Source organism: Chelonia mydas, chromosome 3, assembly GCF_015237465.2.
Source record: "Chelonia mydas isolate rCheMyd1 chromosome 3, rCheMyd1.pri.v2, whole genome shotgun sequence".
Lineage (NCBI taxonomy): Eukaryota > Metazoa > Chordata > Testudines > Cheloniidae > Chelonia > Chelonia mydas.
Window position 1 is genome coordinate 27,604,397 of NC_057851.1, and position 18,927 is coordinate 27,623,323.

Sequence of the window (18,927 nt, forward strand, 5' to 3'; positions counted from 1 at the left end):
ATGTTGTTTGCATGAGGGGTTTTTTGTTTTGTTTTGTTTTGTTTTTTGCGGCGGGGCTATGTCGTGTAAACGGACTGTTCCCGAGCAGATGGGGTGGGGTGCGGTGGGGGGGTGTTATATAACCATTGGGGGGCAGAGCTCAAACCCGAAGTTGCAGCCAGTGGCGTGATTTAGCCGTAGAGTAAAAGTATTGTGCACAAGTTCCGACTGCTTCAGTGGGGTTGTGTGTGAGTGAGTGTGTGTGTGGGGGGGGGGGTGCTTTGCAGATCCATGCTCTGTGACACACTGATCTCTCTCACCCCAGCAGCACTCAGTAATTAAACCGTGGCCAGGTCCTTTCCCGGTTTCCCAGGACGAGCTCAGCTAGACACGTGCATCTATCCTAGCTATCCAGTGCGCGAGCTGCGGACACCCCACGGGTGTGCGCCTTCGTCACCTCTGCTAAGTGCGTCTTCATAGCTCTGTGATACGAAGATGCAAATCATGCAAGGGGCGAGCCACAAGCTGCTAGGCTGCGGGGGAGCCAACCAGACAGGATTGGGCAGAGGCGGGGGTGAAGAGTCACGAAGGAGATTGAGAGCAGAGGAAAGGAAAAGGAAGGTGGGGACAGAGAGAGGAGAAGGAACTGGCAGTCAGCAGAGGAACACAGGATAGAATTTGCAGCGTTCTTCTCTGTGTACCAAATACAGACTCTTCGCATCACCAAGGACCTCAGGAATCGAACTTCCAAAGATGTCTTTTGAGGGGAAGGAGTCTTGTGGCTTAAGCACAGGAGAGAGTGTCAGCAATCTGTGTTCTATTCCTGCAACAGCCACAGACTTCTCTGTGACTATCACCAAGGCACTTACACTTCTCTGTGTCTCCATTTTCCCATCTGTGGAATGGGGATATTACTAATTGTTGGTTCAGAGAAGTGTGGTGAGGCTTAATTCATTAGTGTTTACAAAGTGCTCCAAGATCCTTGGAGAGAAAGCAAGATAACTTCAGGGTGTTATTTATAAGCTTACCTTAATGGGACTGAAGGGGGGGAAGAATTTTGAACTGGAAGAACTCAGAAGTCTTAGAAGGCCTCGAGGAATGAAGTTCTCAAAGTTTTATCAAGTTTAGACAACATTCAGAGATGACCTCATGGATCTTCTATTTATGACCATGCAAGGGACTTTCCTTCCCATTCATGATCAAATAACATCTCAGTGGCAATGACAGCAATTGCTTACACGAAGAAGTAATATCAGGGTAAAGATTAATGTATTGTAGGCTTTTTGTAATACAGTTTATCAGTTGGAAATGAGGAAGAGAATCAGCATCACCACGTGACCAGCCAACTCTATGTGGGCCACCAGTGGACCACATCACTGATGTTCTAGGGGGAAAGGTATGGAATCCTAACATGCATAAATCTTCTGTGATACCACCGGGAGGGAGTCGGTTCCAAGAGCGCAGGTCAGTCGAGCTAGTCGTCCTTAAAGGTGATCATTAGTATTCACATTGTCTGAGCAGACACACTATGAGAGGATTGTAGTGTGGTTGAGAAGTTGTGGGGGTATATACAAAAACAGTCCATGCATCAAATCAGGTTATTTTTCATAAATTTTTCCCTGTATAATATTTATTGTTCTTTTTTGCTTAGCCCATAGTTTTGAGAGTTAGGAATAGTAATAATAATAATTTAACAATATCTAGTTCTTATATAGGGCTTTTCAACAATAGATTCCAAAGCACTTTACAAAGGACATCAGTATTCTTATCCTCATTTTATAGACAGAGAAAACGGAGGCACAGAGAGATGAAGTTATTTGCCCAAAGTAATTTAGCAGACTGCTGGCAGAACTGAGAAGAGAACCCAGTCTTGAGTTCCACTCCAGTGTTCTATCCACTAGGCAACACTCCTTTCAATTCCACCCCACGCTAATCTGATGACTTATCATCCTTATTTGTAATGGAATATAAAGTAAAAGGTTTTAGCCTAATAGTGATTCACTCTCATTAACCCACTATTGTAATATATAACAGAGAGAAAGTGTGAGAGAGCCTTTTATGCTGAATTACTTAAACATTCAAAGTAGGGGGTTGCTAACCATGGTAAACACATTTAAATGAGGTTTTAGGAAGAACCCCAAATACTGAAGGTCTGTTATGGTGAGCTGGCTGTGATAGTATGCAAAGGAGAAATTAAAGGGGAAATGGAGCAATGAGGATGAGAGAGTGTCCAGAAAGTAAGGAGAAGATAGACTATAACAGTTCATACAGAGACAATGAGGAGAGTAAACAATGGTGCGTAGCAAATGATAGCAGAGAAGAAGGAGAAAAGAAAAGAGGAAGAGAAAAACAGTGTTGGGGAAGACATTAAACTGAAGAGAAGGGTTAGAGGCACTGTCCGCACATCACACACATATGGACATTTTGAAAAGGAGAGGCAACTTTAGGTTTGAGGAACAAGAGGGTCACATTACCTTTGATATTCTAGGGCCAGATTTCAAAGCTACTATTTTATATGTGCAGCTCCCTCTGCAAGCACAGAATCCAGGCATGTGCAAAGTTCGCCTTCAAATAACTATTCAATAACATTTCAAGTTTTTCTTAGTTTTTCAGTTACGTTGGGAAAGCACCTGCCTGCTCTCTCCCCTGACCCCTCCTCCTAAAGGTTTCAAATTCTAATCCGTCCATCAGACTCATCATGTCTGGCAGCACGTCTTTTTCTTTCCACTAATCCCTTCCCCACCTTTGTTAATCCTGAGGGAGTTGTGATGCTAGTGCTCATACAGCTCACCACCAAAGCTTAATTGCTGGATGTCACTGGACCCTGTGCAGCCTTACAGACTCCCTCAAACTCTTGTTTATTTCCTGCTCCTGCACTTCCAAAATTAAAACTATGTCATTGGTTATATCTTTGTTAAAAACCAAAATGAATCACAATTCACCCAAAGGAATAGCTAACAAGCTTATTCATTCAATGTAACATTCAAGGAAAAAGCCCTAACAATATCGTACTGTTCTCTGAAGTTAACTCTTAGTCCTTTTAGTTTTGTTTCCCCCTCTTATCCAATGCTTTACCAATAGACAGTAGTCATCCCAGGCCTTGAGACATACCAGTACATAATTCCAGCACTGACATAGATGTGATTAGATTTTGGTCTGCACTCTGCTGTATCAGCATTTAGAATCTAATCCATTATTGGCCTGTCCTTTGAGAGGATGGACATCATGTAACTCCTCTGTGCCTCAGAGGCCAGGATTCCTGCTAGTCTTCCAATCCTATAGCTTCCACAGGGATGTAGTGCAGCAAAACTTCTGCCCTTCCATGATCTCAATTCACTGCTCCTTTCTCCTTCTTCTCTGCTATCTTTTGCTACACGCCATTGTTTACTCTCCTCGTTGTCTCTGTTTGACCTCTTATCCTCTATCTCTTCCTTACTCTGTGCTCTCTCGCTTCCTCATGATCTACTTCTCTTTAATTTCTGGAATTCTAGCTTTGGGAATTATGGAGTTATGTGCTCAAATATTTAACATGTCTAGCCATATGCTGCTTGGACTGGGATAACCTGACTGTGACTTCCACATTTTTTAAACACAGTCCAACCATTACACCATTATGATGATGTGCTTTGTAATATTTGCACTTCCTACTCTTTAGAGAAAATATAGTGCTGATGCAAATATAATACTGTAGAGACAGCCACATGCTTGCAAAGCACCTCTAAATTTACATTAACAGCAGAACAGCATCCTGGTTCTTCAACCTACTGTTTTCTGTTCTTTTTGGCTGTCCCTTTGTCCTGGTTGTTCTGGACTTTTCAGGCTTTTCATGGGACAAATTCTCTAGTAACTGAGCGTCAGATTCTGATGCCCTTACTCATGTTGCACAATACATTATTGAACAAGTAGTCCCACTAGTTTCAATAAGATTTCATGAGTAGTAAGCTATTTTGCTACGTGTTTGAGTGAGAGTATATGAATCTGGCTCTTAGACCACAGACAATCCATTGCCAGACTGTAAATCAGCACATAGTTGGCTCTGTAACGCTGCTGTTCCCCAAGATTTATTGTTGAAGGTGGTAAGAGTGGTAGTGACACGGGTTTGTGTCCCAGGATTTGAATCTGAATTCCCCCTACCACAACATTAAAAGGCGGTTCACATTAAAGATACTGATGTTGGCCCATCTCTTGTTCTGACAGTAAAACTGTTACAATTTTTAAGGGCACAAGCAAGGTTAAGAACACTCAGTCACAGATTCCTACATGGCAATAAATATATTCATTTACAGGGAGATGTCAAAAGTTTGGATCCAAACCTGGGTCACTAGACTTTCCTGGAAGGTGAGCAAAATCCCAACTCAAACGAAAAGACTCTTTAATTTATAATCAATAATTCCCAGCATTCCTCACCTCTAAAGCCAGAGCTTGTCTTTCAGTTCACAAGTTTCTAGCTATTCATGGATTTACAGATGTTACACTTTTAATATGCATACTGCACATGCATTAATATTTTCATTCACTACACAGGGATGCTTGGCCTTCAGTGAATTTATAATGAATTCATAGCCAAAGATGGAACTAGAATCTGGGGCTAACCTTCTCTCTTACTCAGACCAGTATATAAATCCAAAGTAGCGAAGCTGATGTCAATGTATATGGTTGCTCTAGTTTTACATTGATGTAAGCATGCGAGAAGAATTGGGCCCTGGACTGCAGATTTCCTAGATAAATGCTCCATCAATTGAAAAAAAGGAACAGTTAGTCTAACTCGGATAGGTTTAAGAGCAGTTGTCTAATATCAGATTTTGTCCCTCATTTGATTTAGGTCACGGCAGCACCTGTCGCTGCAGTATGTGAATCTTGGCATTTAATCTGCTTCTCAAATGTCTTATTTATTTGAGGACTGCTTAGAAACATGTTTCAGTAAAAGCTATTTAATTTTGCAGGCTTCTAAAATGTTTTTCCCTCTTTTCTTTAGTGCCTTGTTGTCAATTTTCATCCCCTATCCTTAAAAAACCATTGCTCTGTGGACCCAATCCTACTCCCATGGATTCCAATTTCAGCTTGCTGGAGCCCTGAATAGTAAACAGCTTGCTTTTAGAAAAATATATAAAAAACATTAGCCCTACCCCATCTTAATACAGTATTATCTTTTTACCTTATTCCCTAGGAAACCATCTGGTCTTCTGTGTTGTGTCTAAATTGTCAAATACTAAAACAGCTGATACCAGCCTAAACCAACCACTCAGATCTGCTTTTGTCTTTGTCTGAGATCTGGGCACTCCATGAATTTTAGCTTTCTGACTTTGTTTTCCATATAGAGACATTTCTTACATTGTACATTGTAGTCTCATAGCCTGCTTCATAGCAGACGTATTAGACCAGGCTCTTCTGTCACCCTCTCTTCTCTTCCTTCTTTCCCTCACTTCTTTGGTTCCCCATATCGTCCCTATGTCCTATGAAGAGCTCATTGTTGAGAGGAGTGATTGTGACATCACCCTCAGGGGGACCATATCATCGTCAGAAATATTGTAAGTCAGAGTGAAAGGGGGTGGAGGAGAAGAGCCAAGATAAAAAGGGAACAAGAGAAGACCATTTTATCAAATTAAAAATTGTAGTTACTTTCCCAGGAGCTGTTAAAATTGGAGTTAGCCACAGGACCAGAGCAAGATAATGTGTACACAACAAAATGCTCCCCTACAGTGATACTAAACTTATCTCATTTCACTCCCATGTGGCTCATATTTCAGAACAATATGTGTTTTAGCACAGTCAAATGTAAAGTCATACATCTAGGAACAGAGAATGTAGCCCATATATAGAGGATGGGGGACGTTATCCTGGGAAACAGTGACTCTAAAAAAGATTTGGGAGTCGTGGTGGATAATCAGCTAAGCATGAACTCCCAGTGTGACGCTGTGACCAAAAGGACTAATGCAAACCGTGGATGCATAAAGTGGGGAATCTTGAGTAGAGGGTATTTGTATTTGACACTGGTGCTACTGCTGCTGTCATATTATGTCCAGTTCTGAAGTCCACAATTCGAGAAATATGTTGAAAAATTGGAGATGGTTGGGAGAAGAGTCACGGGAGTGGTAAAGGATTAGAAAACATGCTTTATAGTGATAGACTCAAGGAGTTCAATCTATGGGGCTTAACCAAGAGAATGTTAAGGGATGAGTTGATCACAGTTTAAAATTACCTATATAGAAAACAAATATTTGATAATGGGTTTTTCAGTCTAACAGATAAAAGTGTAACAAGATCCAGTGACCGCAAGTTGAAGCTAAACAAATTCAGATTGGAAATAGGGTATATATTTTAACAGTGCAGGTAATTAATCATTGGAAAAAATTACCCAGGGTTGTGGTGGATTCTGTATCACTAATAATTTTTAAATTAAGATTGGATGTATTTCTAAAAGATATGCTGTAGTTCAAAGAGGAATTATTTCAAGGAAGTTCTGTGGCTTGTGTTACACAGGAGGTCAGGCTAGACAGTCACGGTGGTCTTCTGGCCTTAGAATCTAGGATAACCAGATTAGATTTTGTACTGTATGATGAGGGATTTTCCTTTCCTTTCTTTGCCCTTGCAAAATAGTTCCACAAAAATTATCTATAAGGAAGCTAATGGGCCACTTGAGAAGTTACCTGCTCAGAAAGTTACATGACTTGAAGCTACGGGTTCTCAAAGGAAAGATTCTGAATCTTCCCCCAGCTCTGCCATTCAGCTTAGAATGTCATGCAAACCTCATTGAATCATTTATCTCTAGCATCCTTAAAGAGGTTTCACACCAAGAAATGTCTTTAAAAACATTGTGCTCCAGCATATTTGATTGCTGGAATAGGAAAACATAGTCAAATTTTTACTTCTGTGGTCCACAGATGGCCAAAGGGAATGTTTAAATTAGAGATGAAAAATCAACACTGATGTAATTCCACTTGCATCAGTGGAGTTGCACCACGGATGAACTGAGTCTCAGCACTGTAAGTAATAATGCCCAAGTTACACAAGTGGAAGCTGAACGCTTACAAACGCTTTCTGAGACTTGATAAAAGTCAAAGCATTGCATTGCTCTGGTTTGTTCTCTTCAGCCATAGCCCAATATTCCTGAGCTCATAAGTCCAGTGGTGTGCCCGCTCAGACAAAACACCTATTGACATCTATAGAGGTTTTCAAGAATGCAAGATCAGATCCTTTGGGTACATATCTAGCAATGTCATCTCAGTCCTCTTTTAGGAAACAATGTGGCATCTTCCACAAATGCTGTCCTGGCCAAACAAAGTAAAGGAAGTTTCTTTCACTGGTGTTAACCCCACGCATGAAAAGTGAAGCATATGCCTGGACATTTTGAAAGCACAGCATAGCAAATCAAAAGTAAAACAACATTTATACTGTTCATTAAACAAGCTACAAGAAAACAGTACAAACCTTGTTTGTGGGCCTTCAGGGTTAGACAAAGAGCCACTATATTTCAAGGAGTATAATATTTGCTTTACTCTTCCCATGTCTCCTCCCACCTCTTGAATAGTGGGTTTAATGCTGGAGGGCAAGTAACATTTGATAACTGACTCCCCTGAGAACCTTGCTGCTTTTATCTCTCTCGTGCCCTCAATTTCACTGGGCAGTTCTGCTGCTGGCGCTGAATTAGCCTACCCAGGCTGCTTCTAGTATTTTGTTTAGCTGACTGACAAATAGTTTCTGTCACCTGTGCATGGTTTGTTCACTGTTTTAAATCATCATTATGTAAAACAATATCCCTTTTCAACACGTTTTAGTAGTAGGCAAGAGTTTAACAGCAGTAGCCAATTTAAGAGAACACGTAGGTCTTTTGTATATTCAACCTTTTCTTCTATTGTAATCGGCTGTGCATTGTTAAGGATCCAATAGTGCTCCCACTGAAGTCAATGGTAAAACTCCAATGGGACTTTCAAATGACGTCCCTGAGTTTTACAATGTAAGACTCCCAGCCTTTTTTGCCTTTTGCTCTAACGCTAGTATTCCTTGGCTTCTTAATACAGTCGAGTACACAGACATGCATGCTAAGTGTAGTAGTATCTAGGAGAGTGACTTAGCTCTGTCCATTGCTTGCCCGTGTCTGGGCGAAGCAGGCTTTCTTCTTCTACAACAGACATCTAATGAGCTTGTCAGGTGTATTGCACGGGTGCCACTAGCGGTAGGATCGGTAGTATAGACAGGACACAGGTGCTTTTACCATCCTGCCGTCTAAGGGGGTAGGAAAGGACAGCAGGATTACTGGGCCTCTTGAAGATTCCTTGGGTTTGTGAAGAGACCTGAAGGAGGGATGACAAACCCTTGTCCAGGGAAGAATTCGGAGATGTGACTTTCATACAGTTTTCCTCATCCTCAGCCCTCTTTTATGACTTTTACTGTGAGAGTGGGGGCAGTCTGGCCCTCTGTCAGTTGTGCATGGTTTCACCTTTCCCTCACTCAAAAACATCTGAAGAAATTTTGCTCAATCGAAAATAAATAAAATAAATAAATAAATAACCGCGCACACCTCTCAGGGCATGAGACTAAATATGAGAGATTTCAACTCCAAAGAAAAGTCTGCTTCATCCCTGCCCCAGCACAGGGGGAAAGATTAGGTAGCTTTAAGCTTACTTCTTCACTGGATGTGGGGATCAATGCACCCACTGGTGTAGGCTAGAGCAATCCTCACCCTTGCTTCAGTGGGGGTTTGCAGAGGCACGGAATATCCAGGTTGCAGGTCTGCTCTGGCCACAGCCTTTCCTACCCCAAATCTCCTGTTGTCTGACATCATTCCCATACTCCTCCCCTAAGCCCAGGGATGATACGGAGGTTCTACTGAGCTGTCATAACTGGCTTTTGCAGCTGGGTATAGATTAGAAGTTGATCTAGTCCAATATCTTGTCATTGACAGTGTCGGAACCAGATGTTTCAGACACTGGTGCAAGAAACCCTGCATTAGGGAGTTTGGGGATACTGTAGAACCCCTATTTTACAAACTAATTGGGGTTTGAGGAGTTCATAAAAATCAAAAATTTCACAATGCTGAACATCTCAAAATTACAGCAGGTCTGGTGCATAAATTGCCGGATGGTGAACATCATTGCTTTCTTTTTGTCCTTCAAACCATTGCCAAGCGATTTCCAAAGCATTGAGGGTATCAGAATGCGTAGTTATGTTGACTTCTTCTTTATCAATCTCACTTACATTGTGTGATCTTTTTTTTCCCAATTGGGAAAAATGGTTCATATAACTGGTTGTTCGTAAGACTTGCGTCCATAAAATCAAGATTCCTCTGTAATTTGCCTCAGTGAAATCCGGCAGCAGTGTGTTCTACAGGCTATTTATCCATTGTGTGAAAATGTATTAGCATGAAAAAGGATCTTAGGCCTAAATATCTGGTCTTCTCTTTTTGGTCCTGCCTGAGATCAAAGCTAGCTTCATCCTACTGTTCCTGAGGTCATATGTTTTAGAAAAGCTATGATTATTGAATAAGATCATTATCAGAATTATGCTGCACTCCTAGAAACAAGTCTACACATGGTTCAGACACAGAATTAGGTCATCCAAATCTCAGACATGGAACAATAGGTGGAGTCAACAGCTCTTCACTAATTCTGAGGAATCAACTAAAAGACAACTAAAGACCTTTTCTAATTTGTTCTCGTCCAGACATGTTCAATCTCCCACTTTAGCTTGGAGACTTGCTTAGTTTCTAATAGTCACTGATGACTTCAGGTTATATCTGCAGCACAAAGTTCCCTGAATTTATCCATGCAGTTCAGCAACTGGAGAAAAGGTGATTGGATAGAATATACTGGGACACTGTCTACCAATTCTATCTAGTCTAAAAAGCAGAGGTGGGGCAAGCCAGACTTGGCTTTGTTATTGCAGAAACCCCATTGTCATGTTTTGATTTTGGAAATCCAACTGTTGATGCTAGACCCACAGGTTATAGGAATATAGAGAACTTTATCCTTTCCTAGTTTTTCTTCCTCACATGTGACTAGAATTGAGCAAAAAAATCAGAATTTTCATCCCACTGGAAATTCCAGAATTTCAGCATTTGAATTGGAACAAAGTTGAAATAACAAGTTTTTTTTCACAGAACAAAACTTTCAGAAAAATTTTAATTTGGAAATATTTGATGCACTATGCCTCTAGGTCGGGGTGGGAGACTGTGTTGCACCACAGGAAATGTAATCTGGCCAAGAAGCCTGGCCCACAGGAAAGAAAGGGCCATCATATATTCAAACAACTCCTATAAGGCAATGTGCCACCATAGAGAAATGCGTTTTAATGTTGAACGGATTCTAAGTGAAATGTTTTGGGTCAGTTCAGCAAACTGAAATATTTCAATTAGGTCAAACTGACCCAAACCAAAATATGCTATATCAGTTTTCCCAGGGGAAATTTTAAAAAAAATCTGCAACATACAATTTTTTGCATAGAAAATTCCAATTTTGCAGAAACTGCATTTTCCATCAAAAAATAATTCTAATGGAAAATTCCCAACCAGCTTTATTTGTGATCATAATACTGATACAATACCTCCTCTTTGTAATACTTTCCCATCTCCTAGGAACGTGATAAAAATAAGACTAAAAACACATAAGCCCCATCATTCACCTTCTGACTATGCCTGTGAGAGCAAAGAGCCAACCACACTCACCACAGACAAAGACATAACTGCACCCAGAACCCTAAGATCAATATTGCAAACAACTCAGTAACAGCTGGCAGTAAACCAGCACCAGCATTCTAAACAGGCAAAGTGTTTGGGGAAGCTCAGTTGCTTTGATGTGGATAAGCTTTAGACAATTACCCCACTAAGCCCTGCAGCCTTTCATCCACATCTCCAACGTGCTCCATAACAGATCCTTCTTCTCTCCTCAGCAAGCTCCTGTCCCCTCTAGTTCATTGGCATAAACAGCAAATCTGCTCCTTCATCTGGAAACTATTAGGAACATATCACCTCTTGCCAAGAGGGCCTCTTGATCTTTTTTCTGTCTCACAACAAATAATTCCCCACTCATCCAGCTAGCTCTCAGGCCCCCAACTTCCTAGAGCCCTGTCCAGAGTCTCCAAGGTCAGCATGGGAGAAGAGAAACCTCTCTTAGAGGACCCCATCTCCTCAGGTGAGAGGGAAGAAGAGGCCTTCACAGCTGGGGACACATCCTGAGGGAGAGAGGAAGAAAGAAAAGAGAGCCCCACCCAGAGACCTTGTCTCCGGGTTATGATGGGAGAAAAGAGTGGAAGAGGACTCAGGCTCTCAATCCCACAGTGTATTAATTTAGAAGACCTATAGGTGGCAGCTCATTGGTCTTTAAACCCCCTCATCACCACAACATCTTCTGGAGAAGATAGTCCATAGTAAAGGGGCAGTGTGCAGTGACTCTGTTCCAGGGAGAGGACTACAGAGGGCTAGTCTGGGGAGGAACATGTCCCCATTTTCTCCCCATTTTACCCTCCAGGACCCCCTAGGAATTTTCCAGGAACTGCAATTCTGCCTGCTGTGCAATAAGGAAAAAGGCTGTGCAATGAGGAAAAAGCTTCACCACAAGGGTCTGGCATAATTGGCTCTGGGTCTATTTAATTCAGTACATAATTAAAAAGTAATTGCAAGCACTTGCACGTAGACACAAAAATAAAGATATGGATGTCAACATTCTTAGTGAGGAATGGGAAAAAATTAACCACTGATGCCAATGAGTTTCAGGGTGTTTATTCTGATGTGCAAGCATTTTTCTCAGAAAGTACAGTGGAATCATTTTCTTTAGTGGAACTATGCCAGGGAAGGCTTTGGCTCTCTCTATGCAACAAACCTTCAGTTTGATCCCAAAAAGTACATTTTACATGATTCATTTAAACCAGGGGTGGCCAACCTGGGGCTCCGGAGCCACGTGTGGCTCTTCAGAAGTTAATATGCGGCTCCTTGTATAGGTATCAACTGCGGGGCTGGAACTAAAGGGGCCAACTTTCCAATGTGCTGGGGGTGCTCACTGCTCAACCCCTGGCTCTGCCACAGGCCCTAACCCCACTCCACCCCTTCCCACCCCCTCCCCTGAACCTGCTATGCCCTCACTCTTCCCCTTCCCCCCCAGAGCCCTCTCCATGCCACAAAACAGCTGATCGGAGGCGCGGGGAGGGAGGGGGAGGCACTGATAGGCGGGGCTGCCAGTGGGCGGGAGGCACTGGGAGCAGCGTGGGGGAGCTGATGGGGAGCTGCTGACATATTACATTGGTAAATTCTGGCTTCTTCTCAGGCTCAGGTTGGCCACTCCTCATTTACACTATGAAATAACTGGAAGCTTATCAGAGACTTGTTTCTATTCCTGCTGCACTTCCCTTGGTTCACATGTAAATCTACCAGCTAGGAACAACTCTTTGTCCTTAAGCACCTTGATTTTAGTTATAGAAGATAAGCTTGTTTTAATATTACTTGCTTAGCACTGCCAGTATGATCAGCACTCTACATCACATATAAATAAAGATAGTCTCTATCCTGAAGAGCTAACAATCTAAACATGTTTGAGCCAGATTCTTAGTTCATGCAAATCAGCATAGCTCCACTGACACAAGTCGAGTTCTGCTGATTTACATCAGCTGAGGATCTGGTCCACTATTTTGAATATTTTGTACAGGTTACTTTAAAAATGCATGTTTCTGTATTTAACACCACATTGATAAAACAATAGAAAAACAAGAAACAGATGCAGAAGTATCTACCTCTAGAGCACCAGAATAACACAAAGGCCTTCTCAGAAAACAGAGAAAGAAAATAAAATTAATAGAATAAACAAACAAAATCTTATCCACAGATAGCTCAGAGTCATGACAGCATACATGACTGCCTCTGAGCTACACTTTTTGGACATCCAGGTTTTCCCCATCACACTCACATTCTGCAATACGGTCATAACAAAACAAAGCTTCCTAAGTACTCAGAATGGTGATAGCAGATGTCAGTCCCCTACAACCATAGATGACAGCCCAGCTCCTTCTCAGAATTTTCATTGAAATATTCTCCGGTGTGGATGGAATCATGTAATCCAATGACTGCACAGGGGCCTGGGCCAAATTACAATTTGACTCATTTAATTCTGTTTACCTTAACTCCCCTTGTGAATCCAATTGTATGTTGTGTTCTTCCCTTCCTATTCCAAGACATTGGGTAGGGTCGTGGTGTGCTTTTAAGCAGATGACATGTCTCATTCCAGGATCAGGTGCACTTTAGTGTACAGAGTGATTTTTGTGTGTCAAATGTTTTGAGATCCTCTGTTTCCTAGAGCAGAGTGGTGTTTCCTAATCTCCTATGATTTCATTCAATGCAACATTTAGAAGGCAGCTATTCTTAAAAGACCACTTCTCCCCTTCTGTTCCATTTTTCTATGTATAACATTCCAGTAGTACACAGGACAAAAGGTGAGGAATCTAGCTATATGGAACAACAATGATACCAAAGAAAGAGGAAATCAAAGTCTAACTCAGACAAACCATACATTCAAAATGTATTCCAATACTACATAATTATAGAAATGTAGGGCTGGAACAGACCTCGAGAAGTCATCAAGTCCAGCCCCCTGTGCTAAGGCAGGAACAAGTAAACTTTGACCATCCCTGACAGATGTTTGTCCAGCCTATTCTTAAAAACCTCCAATGACGAGGATTCCACAATCTCCCTTGGAAGCCTATTCCGGAGCTTATCTACATTTATAGTTAGGAAGTTTTTCTAACCAAATCTCCCTTGCTGCAGATTAAGCCCATTACTTCCTATCCTACCTACAGTGAACATGGAGAACAATTAATCAGCTCTTCGCATATTTGAAGACTGTTATCAGGTATGCCCGCCTGCAGTCTTCTTTTCTCAAGACTAAACGTGCCCAGGGTTTTTTAACCTTTTATCATTTTTGTAGCTCTCCTCTCCAGTTTGTCCACATCTTTAAGTGTGGTGCCCAGAACTGAACACAGTACTCCAGTTGAGGCCTCACCAGTGCCGAGTAGAGCAGGACAATTCCCTCCTGTGTCTTACCTACAACACTCTGTTAATACACTCCAGAATGTTGATAGCCGTTTTTGCATCAGCATCATATTGTTGACTGATCTTCAATTTGTGATCCACTATAACCCCCAGATCCTTTTCTGCGGTACTACAACCTAGCCAGTTATTCCCTATTTTGTAGTTGCATTTGATTTTTCCTTCCTAAGTAAAGTACTTTGCATTTGTCTTTATTGAATTTCATCTTGTTGAATTCAGACCAATTCTCCAATTTACCACGGTCATTTTTAATTCTAATCCTGTCCTGCAAAGTGCTTGCAACCCCTCCCAGCTTTATGTCATCTGCAAATTTTATGCTTTGCACTCCATTATCCAAGTCAATAATGAAAATATTGAATAGTACTGGACTGACTCCTGTGGGACCTCGTTAGATATTCTCTCCCAGTTTGACAGCAAACCATTGATAACTACACTTGGAGTACAGTATTTCAGTGTGCAGAATAGCAGAAATAAATTCTCCATTCTTATAGAACAAACAAATATGGGCAGTGATGAGCTGCCAAAAGCTGAAGAACCGGTTCCTTCATTCACTCCGGGTCTTCGGCAGCACTTCGGCGGCAGGTCTTTCAGTCGCTCCGGCTCTTCGGCGGCACTGAAGGACCCGCCGCCGAAGTGCCGCCAAAGACCCGGAGCGAGTGAAGGACCAGCCACCGAACACCCGGAGTGCCGCCAGGTGAGTAAAAATTAAAAAGGGATTCTCAGGGGAGCCTCCCCAGCTGAGAGCTCAGGCAGGCCGGACAGGACGGTCCTGTGGGCTGGAGTTTGCCCACCCCTTTAACAACTGGTTCTAAACCAGCTTCAAAATTTAACAACTGGTTCATGCGAACCGGTGCGAACCAGCTCCAGCTCACCACTGAATATGGGTGCATATCACAAATGCAGGTGAGATTGTGTTGGAAAGTTTGGAATCTCATCTGGCTGCAGATCCACATTTTTCCAGAAACTTACTTCACTTTTGGGGTGAAGAGGTTGGATCTGGAGCATTGATTCAGACTTTCTTTAGTTACCAGTAAGCTGATTTCCAGAAGCTACAGTATCGTCTGAGCTTCTCTCTAGCATCTGAGCTCTTTTCCTGACTGTTGTTCTGCAGGAGTTTTGGATTCCCAGGTCATTGCTTTGTTTACCTAGCTCATCCACTGAAATGAAGGTCCAAATCTAACCCATTCCAGCTGTGGTCCGCCTTAAGCTCTCTTTCTGTCTATTCCAGTTATCCACCTGTCCACAGCATCTTCATTCCATTGTCAATCCCAGATTAAACATATAGGGCTAAATCATCAACTGGTGTAAATTGAAATCCTGACCCCAATCTGTCCTGTCTAAACAAAAAGGCTGTTGGGCTGTACACGCCATCTGGCCTGCACAGAAGGGGCATAGTGAGACAAAGATGAGTCAGCCACAACACCTGAGAGCAGAGTTGTTCCCTAGTAGCTCTGGGTCATGGACTTCCCATACCAGATTTCAGACAGTCCTGCCTCTTAGCTTCCTGCCCCTCAACCACAGTGAGAGTATTTCCCAGCAGCATTTTATTTTTCTTAAGAAATATATTCGAAAGATACTGACAGAATTCTTCCGTTGTTGCCTCGATCTTCCTGTTTTAATGCATCGCTCCTTGTAATGGCAATGCAATGGTGGCCCTAACCACGCCTGTGAAGTGGAACTCTCCCCACGTCATCCCTGTTCAATGGTTCTCGTGTCTGATTCTATTCTCCTCTCTCAGGGCAAGTTCTTCAAAATTTCCCTGCTGCTGCCATTTTCCCCTCCCCTGCTAGTGACAACCACATTAGGGGGTCACCCGTTTCTGCACAGCCTCACCAACCAGCAGGGAGGTGTTGGTATCTCATGCAGACAGCTATGTTGGGATATGGGGTGTTGGGATAATGGAAGCTGGGGCAGGAGCTGAATGTGGGCCTGTGCATCTTACTGCAGACTGAGCCACACAAGGCCCAGCACCAGCCCCACCTGTAGGTACTACAGTTAAAATAAATAGCGGTAACAATTGAAATCACACTCACGTTCAAGTTACGAGTCCAAACGTTTCGGATCCAGCCAGGATCCCTCATCAGTGGAATCTAAAAGAAAATAAACAAAAAGAAATGGTGAGAAATAAAACATAGCAATTAAAATGGGTTGGCACATCCGTGCATCAACGAACTCCCTTTGGAGTCTCTCTGCTGTAATACACGTCTCTTCCTGCTTCTTTCATGGGGTGTAAGACACTTATCTTGCCATCATGTCCATTATAACCTTTTAGCTACATTGAAAACAAGTTTCAAAAACTTCTGCTTTTTTCCCTAGCTCTAGAAGTCCATTTTCGCAACCAGTGTACAATGGCACTGTGCCACACAAGTCAGAGTGCCTGGGAGCACTGGACCTCTGGCCTGATCAGACACCCTACTCTTCTGTAGGGTGCTCTGGCCAGTGCAAAGGGTAGAGGCCAGGCTGTGAACCCACATGCTTTGCTTTTCCATCCCATTTGAGGACAATAGGGAATAGATTCGTTCCTCCAGCCCAGCCCACATTCACTGCCCTGGCGGAATATAGGGGCCACTAATGCACCCCAAGGGGGCAAGGAAGAATTCCCCCAAAGCAGGCACAGCATAGGACTGCCATAGGTATTTCAGTCCTCTTGGAAACCAGAAACCAGAGGGTGCAAAGGTGATGTAAAGCCATCTCTGCCCCTCATCCCCCAGGGTTGCACCTTGTGTTTTGTGCCTCCAGGAGGTGCAGCACAGAATTGAACCCGAGGACTGTGTCTAGCCCCAGCACAGGAATACAAGAGGGTGGGAAAGGTTCCTGGCACCCTAGCTCACCGCCCCTCCCCTCATCATCTAGGCATCCATCCATGGCATTTAGCCCTACATGTCCTAAAGATCAAATGCAAAAATGTTGTTAATGTTTATTCAGCTGGTATGTTGGATTGCTGCTTATTCCACAGTTCATAGTTTTCTCCCTGTCTTGGTCCACTCTTCATTGTCTTGGTAGGTTGGCACACGTAATAAAAAAAAAACAAAAAACAAGGAAAGAACTCACATTTAGTCCTTCAGGCCTCTGATCAGCATAAGCATTAGTGTGGTTCAATAAACTTAGCCGCTGATCCTACAAGGATTGATGTATTCACTTAACTTTATGGACTGTGGGTGAAATCCTGACCCCATTGGTGGCAGTGGCAAAACTATGATGGTACGTCTCATACTGTGTAAACTTAAGCAGATATGTTAGCATTTGCAGACTCAGAGTCTTAGGGTTGCAAACAGCATCTGTAGCTTGGGCTTCTTCTGCAGGAGTAATATTTTTAAATTAGTGTAGAAAATAATCATTTTATGTATAAAGCACACTACAGCAAAACATGATAAAATGAATTAAAACATAGTCAAAATATTTAAAAGCCTCCCACTTTGAAAGAGATTAATAGAAATGAGGGAATCCACTAAAAAAAGAAGGGAAAAGGGACTGGAAGGAAAGACACTAATCATATGGGATCCATAAATATGGTGTTAACTAAAGCTGAGCAAATCCTTTACAACATTTTTCCATCAATATTAATTCAAAATCAAACATAGCCGAGTTTGCAGCCTTTGTGTGTTATGCAAACATTCAAATTCGCAAGCTTCTGAGGCATGAATGCTTTCAAAAAAATTAATATTACCCTTTAATAACATTATTTTGTTATACAACACCCAAAAGTGTGCTAGGAACCTTCCAGAGCAAATAAAAAGGCATGACATGATTCCTGTCCTAAAGAACCTAATTTGGACATGCCTACGCAAGTAAAAACAACAGTAGGGGGAATCAGAGACAGAAGAACAAGAGTCACAGTAAAAGTTCACCCAATTCTGGGTAGGTGCCATTCTTAAAGATTCCATTAAACATGTATGGGTATTACAAACACATTATAGATAGATACATATATTTGGATAACACAGCCTGTGGGTGACCGGGAGCAGGGAAAGTGAAGGAGAAGCTGTTGGAAGGGAGGTAGTCCATTTGCAGCTTCTGGGTACGGTGAGCACAGGGGAAGGGTTTGGGCTGTGGGTAAGATCCCAACCAGGAGAGTAGGGGGCCTGACACTTTCCCCTCCCCCACTCCCTGTTGTGGGGGATGGTGGCTACAACAATGCCCCAAACTGAAGGCAGGGGGCGTGGGGGAGGAAGTGGCCCAGGGACAGCTGGTCAGGTGCACCAGAAAGAGGCATCTGAGACACTCCCTGCCCTCTCCCGCTTGGGCCTTGAGCTGGGGCCTGGTGGAATGGTAGAGTCTGGGTCCCTCTTCCTTCCCCTCCCCCTCCATTTGGGGAACAACGGACTGCAGTTTGACTGCTGGGCCCACTGACCATCAGGCAAGCCCATCCCAGGACTTTGTGGGTGGAAAGACAAGCCGCAGCCTGCCCACTAGACCTGCTGGCCTCCAAGTGAACCCTGCTCCACATAGAAAGTGAGTTTTCGAAGGGATCTGAGTGATGAGAAGGTGGTGGCTCGGCAAATAGCTCTTTGGTGTGTATAATACTACCTTGCACTTCCAGAGGAACCGTCTATTTAAGGATTACAACATGATGTTCACACATCAATGTACTGAACCCCAGAACATCCATGTGAGGTCAGTAAGTAGTATTAACCTCATTAACCTCATTAACCTCATTTTCCACGTGATGAAACTGAAGCACAGAGAGATTAAATAATTTACCCGAGGATACACAGAAAGTCTGTTTCAGAAGTAGAAACAGATCTCTCAACAACCAGTCCCTGCACCTTAACTATAAAGCCTGCCTTCTCCTCCTGATGCTGTGAAAACACTATACAAGATGATAGGAAAGAGAAGGGTTTTTTAAACAGCATGTAAAGATTAAAAGACCCAGCACAGCATCTAATAGAAAAGTCAGGGAATTAAAAAAAACATGTATTATA

At 42.6% G+C, this 18,927-nt stretch overlaps 1 protein-coding gene across 1 annotated transcript in view; it reads right to left on the reverse strand.

The window, feature by feature from the left end:
- Positions 1-16,089, reverse strand: part of LPIN1 (lipin 1) — an 84,773-nt gene extending 68,684 nt beyond the window's left edge. Inside the window, exon 1 of the mRNA XM_043542254.1 lies at positions 16,039-16,089. Coding sequence (XP_043398189.1) covers positions 16,039-16,086 — 48 coding nt within the window. The 5' untranslated portion in view covers positions 16,087-16,089. The remainder of the gene's footprint in view (positions 1-16,038) is intronic.
- Between the last annotated feature and the right edge of the window lie 2,838 nt (positions 16,090-18,927).